At 37.5% G+C, this 9091-nt stretch overlaps 1 protein-coding gene across 2 annotated transcripts; it reads right to left on the reverse strand.

Moving 5' to 3' along the window:
• Positions 1-530: 530 nt before the first annotated feature.
• On the reverse strand, positions 531-8451 carry LOC147299880 (anthranilate phosphoribosyltransferase, chloroplastic-like). 2 transcript variants are annotated; one of them, XM_086229272.1, is made up of 11 exons: positions 8038-8451; positions 7056-7202; positions 6801-6944; positions 6097-6258; positions 5907-5990; positions 5425-5613; positions 1678-1768; positions 1446-1505; positions 1218-1336; positions 988-1122; positions 531-901 (listed from the first exon to the last, which is right to left on the reverse strand). In XM_086229272.1, exons 1-11 carry the CDS (start codon positions 8038-8040, stop codon positions 872-874), a joined length of 1164 nt encoding a protein of 387 aa, XP_086085398.1. In that variant the 5' UTR covers positions 8041-8451; the 3' UTR covers positions 531-871. The 2 variants fall into 2 exon arrangements, with proteins under 2 accessions (XP_086085398.1, XP_086085397.1); XM_086229271.1 differs by having other exon boundaries at positions 7056-7406.
• Positions 8452-9091: the final 640 nt, after the last annotated feature.

The following is a 9091-nucleotide window of genomic DNA, read 5'->3' on the forward strand; positions in this document are numbered from 1 at the left end:
GTATCTTTATGGTTGCAGGGGTGAAGGGATTCGGAGATGTCATGTGAGAGACAGTTAGGAGAGAGGAGCTGATTCTGAGGGGAAAGACAGAGGTAGCAACGCCAGTTTTTAAAAGAGAAATCCCAAAACTTATACTTGCTGATGCGGCCAACTATAAACCATTAGAGGATTTTGACGATATAGATTTTTAAAAAGGAAGAAAACAGCACAGTTACTAACAACAGAGAATCACGATCCATCCCAAAAATATGTTCGCTTATTTTCAACCAATATAGGCCGGAAGCAACACTTTGATCTGTTTGAATGTAAGTGCCGGGCGTGCCACCGTCAAGCCGAGATAAAATGGTTAACTGCACATTGCAAAGATCCAAGCAGCAACGCATATACCCAAAAATGTAGGCTGAAGCTTAAAACTAAACCAAACAAAAGAAGGCAAAAGTAGAACAGAATGTTTGAATTCTCTACTCTTTGAGAGCCAATTCAACACATAAAAATTCAAAATTCTATTTTCAATATTTCCCTCCTTTTTCCTCAGGAACCAAACAGTGCGCATCAATTCAACATTGATCAGAACTACAGTTTATTTTATTGGAGATCAGAACTACAGTTTATTTTATCAAAGATCAGAACTACAGTTGAGAAATGTAAGCTGAAATTCCAAAGGAAAAAAAAAAAAAGATCAACTTTTGAAAATGATTAAACAGAAAGGATAAAGCTTGATGTTTCTACTCCCATCCGAAATCTAAACCAACAACGAAATATCCACAAACACAAAAATTCAATCTCTAGCTGCAGCATACATCACATTCACAACTGTTGAAAAGAAATGGATAATATTTGATTGGACCAAAATATATGTGAGGAGGCATCCTTAATAAATGATTGTATCTCTCTTCATTGTCTGCAATCAGTAAATGAAACAGATTAAAGGAATTGATATTTTCAATCACAAACTGAAGATGTTTAGTTTATAGTTAGAGCACTCACATTGGAGATATATACCCATTGATCAAGAGTCTTGATAGCTTTCCCTGAAATTTGGGTTTCACGAGCCAAACAAATTCCTTCAGCCAAGGTGTTCACCCGACCGCTGACCAACAGAGCTGCTGCTGCATTTAGGATCTGGCCAACAGTTTTGGAAATGAATAGATTTGTCAAACATAAGAAGTTAGCAATGACATTGATATGTTGTTGTGAAATGAATCAAGGAAACTTACAAATGCATCTGCAATGGAACCTTTCTCCCCTGACAATACACGCTTTAGTACCTCAGAGTTGTACTTTGGGTCTCCACCTCGCAAGTCCTCTAGGGTGCAGCGAGGAATTCCAAACTCCACTGTATAATAAAAATTATGATTGTATTAGAGCATCAAGTTAATGATAGAGAATCCAAAATTCCAAAAGAACACAAATTAACAGCCGAGATTTAGAGACAAAAATCTTACATGGATCAAAGGCGAACTCTTCAATCTTATTAGGAGTCACATCCAGGATATGCCCGGGTCCTTTATTCAAATCAATTATGCATTAGGATTTATGTTAAATTAGAAATACAATGAGACACTGGTACAAAATTTAAAAAAAATTAAATTAAGAAAGAATTCTTTGATGGCAGTGAAAAGCCTTACAACACCTTCCAAATAAACATAATGTAATATAAAAATGTGGGCACTTTACCAAGGGGACTCATTTCATCCAAGCCCTCTGAGTGAACAACTAATGCTCTTTTCATGCCAAAGCTTTGCAGTGCTTTAGCCATCTTTAAGACCTACCCAATGAAGAAATATAATGAACTACATGCTTATGGAACTATAGAAACTTCTACAATATGTCCCTTGTGTCCACCAAAGTGTTGATCAAACAACATGATTTATAATCATTAAACAAGCCATGCTAAATCCATTTACATGAAGTGAAACCCAGTCAACAAAGAAATGAAACATAGTAGTTTTTATCATTTTAGTTCTACATCTTTAGCCTAAAGTACAGGAGAGAGGAGACTAATCTTAATTTGTCCCTAATAGATCACCATCTAACCACCCTATAAGATAAGCATTGAGAAACAATCCATTTTAAATTTAGACAATCTAAAGTACTCTATCTATGATGAGCCTTAAGGAAAACTACTCAAAATCTGTAAATCAGACAATCTCCCATGTGTAAATCATAGAGCAATACAGAAGTTCATTGGATCATGTTGTTAATTTGGCTCGCATTTGAAGATTTCCTGGTTCATGGGGGATTTCCATGGTATTCTAGGATGAAGTTAGGAGTCCAAATAGGTGTTGGAAGGTTATTAATTCCTGGTGCGTTTTGGACTTCATTTTGGGCAAGTTTTGAGGTTTTCCTTGTGTATAAAGGAAACTTATTTCCTACTCTAAGTTAACTTTCTTCCTACTTTATCTAGGATTGTAATATAAGGCCTATGGTTATAAATAGGACCTTAGGGGCTTAGAAAAATGAGAGAGAATCAGATTAGAGTGAGCAAGTCCTTAGGATTCTTGGGAGGCACACAATCTAGAATTGGTGAGATCAAGATTAGGTAATTAATCTTGGGTGAGAGATCTAGGGTTTTGGGAAACACTTTGTGAAAGGGTGTACAAGGGATTTGGGGATTGGGTTATGTGATTTAGTCCAATTGTAATCTTAATACTTATTATTCTCATAGTGAAGAACGGAGATCTCTCCCGGGGACGTAGGCAGGAATTTTGCCGAACCTCGTAACAAATCTCGGTGTGATTGTGTGTGCTTGTTGGTTTATTATTTTCTGTTTTCTTGGCTGTGTTTGTTATTTATCTTTCATCGAATTATTGCTTGTACGCCGTGAAGGTGGGAATTAGGATTTAATTCTCAAACTACATCAACAAGTGGTATCAGAGCCAGGTTTCGTGTTCATCGATCGTGGTTCCGTGTTTATCGATCGAGGGTAGTTTGTCATGGCAGCGGGAAGTAGTGGTGTTTCATCTTTTAAGGTGGAGCAATTTGATGGAAGAGGTAACTTTACTTTATGGCAAAAGAGAGTGAAGGATGTCCTAGTTTCGCAAGGCGTGGCACGCGCTTTGAAGGGAAAGGAAGAAGGAAAACCGGCAAAGATGACAGATGATGACTGGGAAGACTTGGAGTGCAGGTGTGTGAGCACAATTCGGCTTTATATTGCTGATAATATTATCAACAATATAGATGAAGATTCTGCCCCGGAATTGTGGAAGAAACTAGAAAAGCTTTATTTAGCTCAGAAGTCTATGGCCACAAAGTTGAATCTGAAGCGGGACATATATAAGCTGAAGATGGAAGCGGGTGCAAATCTCATGGATCATATGAACGTGTTCAAAGGACTGCTAAATCAACTCGAAAGAGTTGGGGTAAAGATTGAGGAAGAAGATCGAGCCCTCTTACTTCTAACCTCACTTCCTGATACATATGACAACATAGTGGATATCTTCTTGTATGGTAAGGATACACTGAAGATGGAGGAGGTCGAGTCAACTCTCTTGTCTAGTGAAAGGAGAAAGAAAGTTGAGGATAAAGATTCCTTGTTTGTTGCTCATGGTCAAAGAGGAAGGCAAACTACCAAGGGTTCTAGTGATAGCAAGGCTAGATCAAAGGGTAGTGGTAAGGGCTGGCAGTGCTACAAGTGCAAAGAGTGGGGACACATAAAGAAGGACTGTCCGACTTGGAATAAGAAGGATGGTCATGGCTCTACAGCGGTAGCAGACTATAATGAATCTGGAGAACTTCTCACAGTCTCTATAGGTAACACTTCTTCTCATGGTGATTGGATATTGGATTCGGGTTCTACTCACCATATATGCTCTAGGAAAGAATATTTTGAAAAGTTTCAAGAATCAAAGGGAGGATCTTTCTCTTTGCCTGACGGGTCCAAAGTTGACGTCATGGGGGTTGGAACGGTGAAGATCAAGATGTTCAATGGGGTGGAGCATACTTTGGGTGGAGTCGCTTATGTCCCAAAGCTACAAAGGAATTTGATATCCTTGAGTAGGTTGGATTCCAAGGGCTACCTGGTTTTGATAGCAGGTGGAGTCATGAAAATTACTCATGGAAGCATGGTCCTAATGAAGGGAGAGAAGTGTGGTGGTTTATATCGTTTGATAGGAACTCAAACCTCGATGGTTGGTTGGAAACGAAATGCACAAGAAATCAAGCGCTTGAGGAAGGTCTCGTTTGCGGGTACAGCAGAGACGGTTGTGACATGTTTCCAAGGTTCAAACGATGGTGAGAAAGGAGATCCTACTGGAGGAGGGGGTGAATCGAGGCCCCTCTTCGGTGCTAACCGGTAATTGGTTACACGATGCAGCTGCACATAGGTATTGGCCGTGCGAATCAAGGGTGGACCATAGTTTCTTGATTCGGGTTATGTGTAGTTGGTACAAGGTCAAGGCCAATGGTATTTGGTGCAAGGTAATTTGCATGATATGCTCGCCAAGGTGGAGATTGTTGTTAATTTGGCTCGCATTTGAAGATTTCCTGGTTCATGGGGGATTTCCATGGTATTCTAGGATGAAGTTAGGAGTCCAAATAGGTGTTGGAAGGTTATTAATTCCTGGTGCGTTTTGGACTTCATTTTGGGCAAGTTTTGAGGTTTTCCTTGTGTATAAAGGAAACTTATTTCCTACTCTAAGTTAACTTTCTTCCTACTTTATCTAGGATTGTAATATAAGGCCTATGGTTATAAATAGGACCTTAGGGGCTTAGAAAAATGAGAGAGAATCAGATTAGAGTGAGCAAGTCCTTAGGATTCTTGGGAGGCACACAATCTAGAATTGGTGAGATCAAGATTAGGTAATTAATCTTGGGTGAGAGATCTAGGGTTTTGGGAAACACTTTGTGAAAGGGTGTACAAGGGATTTGGGGATTGGGTTATGTGATTTAGTCCAATTGTAATCTTAATACTTATTATTCTCATAGTGAAGAACGGAGATCTCTCCCGGGGACGTAGGCAGGAATTTTGCCGAACCTCGTAACAAATCTCGGTGTGATTGTGTGTGCTTGTTGGTTTATTATTTTCTGTTTTCTTGGCTGTGTTTGTTATTTATCTTTCATCGAATTATTGCTTGTACGCCGTGAAGGTGGGAATTAGGATTTAATTCTCAAACTACATCAACAGATCATTCTAAAAATATACACAGACCAGCACATTTTAAATACATAACCCAATTAAGAAAACTGTTTTAAAGCAAAAATTTCCAAATTGAAAGTATTGGTATTTCTAAACAAACGCAATTGCACAAACTAGAGCATTGTGTCAACAAATCATCAAATTCAACATACCAGATATCACAAATACGTGTTTCTGCATGTCTGTGATTTGGTTAATGAAGAAATAATAAAGCTAACATCAAGTTATATATTTTTTGTGAAGATGATATTTCTACTAGCCCTAAAATTATAAGAATAAACACTTACCAAGTCCTTATCGTATACACCAACAACAGCAAAAGGTACTCTTGCTGGATTCAACAAGGGTCCCAAGATATTGAACACAGTCTTTACTTTCAGCTTTTTTCTGACAGGGCGAACAATGTTCATTGCATGATGATATTTTGGTCCCATTATAAAACCAATGCCTACTTCATTCACACATCTCATTACCCCCTGTTTCAAGAAAAAGTAATAACAAATTGAATGAATATCTGCATAAATTATCCACTCTTTTTGCAATTTATCGAACATTTTAGGTTATTCACCTTAATGTAAAGTTTCTTGTATCTATTAAACTAAACAACTAGTGTCAATTAATGTGTTCGAGTATGCTTAGTTTTATAGCATTCAGCATGCCCCTCTTGCTGCATGAGTGGCTGCTAGGAAGCCATGACACTGATTGAACTAACTAATATATGTTGTACCATCAATCCATCCATTTAAAACAAGATAACTAATGCACCAACCTGAGAGTCCAAGTCAATAATTACTTCCAGAGCTTCCAATACATCAGCACTTCCACATGCAGACGAACTTGAACGATTTCCTTGCTGAGATACAAAACAATTGTCATTAGCATTTATAAATTGAAGAGATAGAAACAATTGTCATTAGCATTTATAAATTGAGTAAAAAAACAATGAAGATGGATTTTACCTTTGCAACTTTTGCACCACAAGCTGCAGCAAGTATTGCAGCCCCTGTTGAAATGTTCACTGTGTTGGCGCCATCACCACCAGTTCCAACAATGTCTACAGCATTAGTTAAGCCTTCTATCTTCAGACTGTGCTTCATCATTGCCCTTGCCAATCCCACAATCTGTTTAATAAAAAAAATGCACACAAGAAGGATTGAGTAACCTTCCAATGATTACTTTCAATAGGTCATAAATATGAAAATAGTACAAAAACAAAAGTTTATAAAGTAGTAGAAATATACTCTATATAAGTAGCTAAAACTCCAGTTTTTTTTATGTTCTTATCACATAGAATTTTTTTAGGGCTAATTACAAAAATAGAAAAAAAATAAAAAAAATATAATATATTAATTACAGTGACCTGCAAGGATAACTTATTAACAAACTCGGCCAAAATACAAGAGAACTAGCAAAATGCTAAGATTTTTGTTTATAAGATGAGTCTAATACAATTGTTTAGTCACAAAGTTTAGAGTGTAATATGATGTTCAACCTATGACAGAGAGAAAAATGTGTTGGTGGTGGTAGTGTATATTGAAGAAACATCGCTGGCGGAGGGGGTGAGAGACAGAATATAAGATCTAATCACATACAATTGCAATCACAGAATATAATCAACTCAAAATGCTAATTTATGTATGTAATTTTTCAAAAGAATACTTACTTCTTCATAAGTCTCTCCTTTGGCTCTCAATAACACAAGAAAAGCACTGATCAAAGCCTCATTAGCATCATTCAGCAAGAATTCCAATGACTCTTCGGCTTCCGATTCCGATAAATCCACACGATTAATCAACGACTCGATCAACTGCAAAAAACAGAACAAAATTTCACAAACCCAATTCTTGTTTTTTCCAAAAAAAAAAAAAAACAAATCACAAGCATATGAAAAACAAAAGTAAAGAAACTGAATTGGCACCTCATTGAAAGAAGCTATTGATGGGTTTGAATTTGATATCTCAGACACACTGAATGAAGCAGAGAGCTGAGCACTACAAGGCGTAGTTGAGCTTCTTCTCCTTGTGCTGGGAACCAAAGGCGTGCGGTAAGCGCTTCTGAACTTGAGCTTGATGCCGTGAGTCAACGAAGCAAGACTGGTGAGAAAGTGGAGATGCATGGACACAGCCATTGTGAAAGCAAGTCACAAAGCAAATTGAAAGAACAAACAATGTTATGCTGCAAGACAATTCAGAGAAATTTGGGGGTTTGAAGATTTTCAGAGACTTTCACTGTCTAAAGCTTCAATCTTTGTGTCATTGCTCCGAGAGACCTGGGTGGGTTTTGTACACAAATCGGGGGGTTACACAAAGTACAAAAACACAATCCACGTTTATGGAAATCAATTTTTTTTTGTTTTTTGTGAATTTCCTTAAAACCCAAAATGTGGATGGTGAAAGAAACAGTTGCAGACTTCGATGGTGTGTAATTATTAGTTTAAGCTTTTTTTGCTAAAAATCAATTCAGGAACCATTTTCCTATTTCTTAACCAATGAGGTCAGTTGGGCACGGTTCGGTTCGGATGGGTTGGTATTGACCTCATCCCATTCCCAAGACTGGAGTTTAGAACCCGTTCGGGATCAGTACAGGATGGGCAATTTGGGACATCGATACCAAGTCATCCCAAACCAAACCAGTTCGGTACCAACCCCGGTCCCAGTTGCAAAATTGCAAAATTCTCAATTTTCATCCTTTTCACAGATAACCTTACAAAATCTGAAAATGCATACAGAACCACAGCAAAATAGCAATCACCCAATGCATACAGAATCCCATGCCCAGTCGCAGAACCAAATTGGAGCAATCACCCAATGCATACAAATCACAGCAGTACAGCACCCAATCTTGTACATTAACAACTACTAACGAAATGAAAAGGCACATAAACTGATAAACTTACTTACCATTGAAATGGACTATGCAAGTGGCGACGGCGCCGGAATTGGGGTCTAGAGTTTACTCTTTAGGGTCGAGAGGATTTGGGGTCGAGAGGAATTGGATTTGGGGTCTGGGGTTAGGGTCCAGAGAAATTGGGGTCGAGAGGGTTTAGGGTTTCAGCGATGAGATGGAGACAGAGAAAGGAATTGGAGAGATGGAGAGGGCGGCGCGGCGAGATTCCGAGACAGAACCAACCCAGAGGGAGAGGCGGCGAGTGGCGACGGCGATGAGGCTGAGAGAGACTAGAGAGTCACAGAGAGATATCGGGTCGAGAGAGTGGTGAGAGACTGAGGCAGTGTAAGTGAGGTCAAGCCTATAATTTAAGGCCCTAAACCCTTTGTTTGACAGTAATCCGGACCCGGAATAGGATCGAGTTTCCTATTGCATCTATGAGCAGCGTTTGTTTGCACATAAGCTTGGAACGGAAACACCAAAAAGGAGGTTTGACCGGGGTCAAATTCCCTTCAACAGCTGGAATTGCAATGCCAAGAGTGGGTGTTATTCAAGAATAAAATTTTGAGTTTTGAGGAAAATTTTTCTCGAAAATTTTTAAATTTCGATAAAAATTAGATGGAAACGACAGAAATTACTATCAAAATATGAAAATTTTGAATGAAATTTTACCATATGTTTATTTAACATATTATCTACTACATTAATAAAAAACATTGAAGAAACTAAATTATATAATAAATTTCATGTGATATAATATGAATATAATGCACGCTGGAGGCAAATACTATTAAATAAAATTAATATAATGAATAAATAAAATTAGTATATTTTTTATACTCTATAATTTATACACTAAATCTTATATACTCTATAATATATACACTAACTTTTATATACTTTATAATGTGTATTATATATTCTTTAAGATATGGTATAAGATATTAGAGTTTATGCTCTTTAAGATATTTTTAATTATTTTTATATAGAAATGTATGATTTAGGATTTAAAAACAACTAAACGAAACCTCAAATTATTTTTTTCTTTCTAATTGCACAAAGACCTCA

This window comes from Dryas octopetala, chromosome 1 (assembly GCF_963921425.1).
Source record: "Dryas octopetala chromosome 1, drDryOcto1.1, whole genome shotgun sequence".
NCBI classification, from domain to species: domain Eukaryota; kingdom Viridiplantae; phylum Streptophyta; class Magnoliopsida; order Rosales; family Rosaceae; genus Dryas; species Dryas octopetala.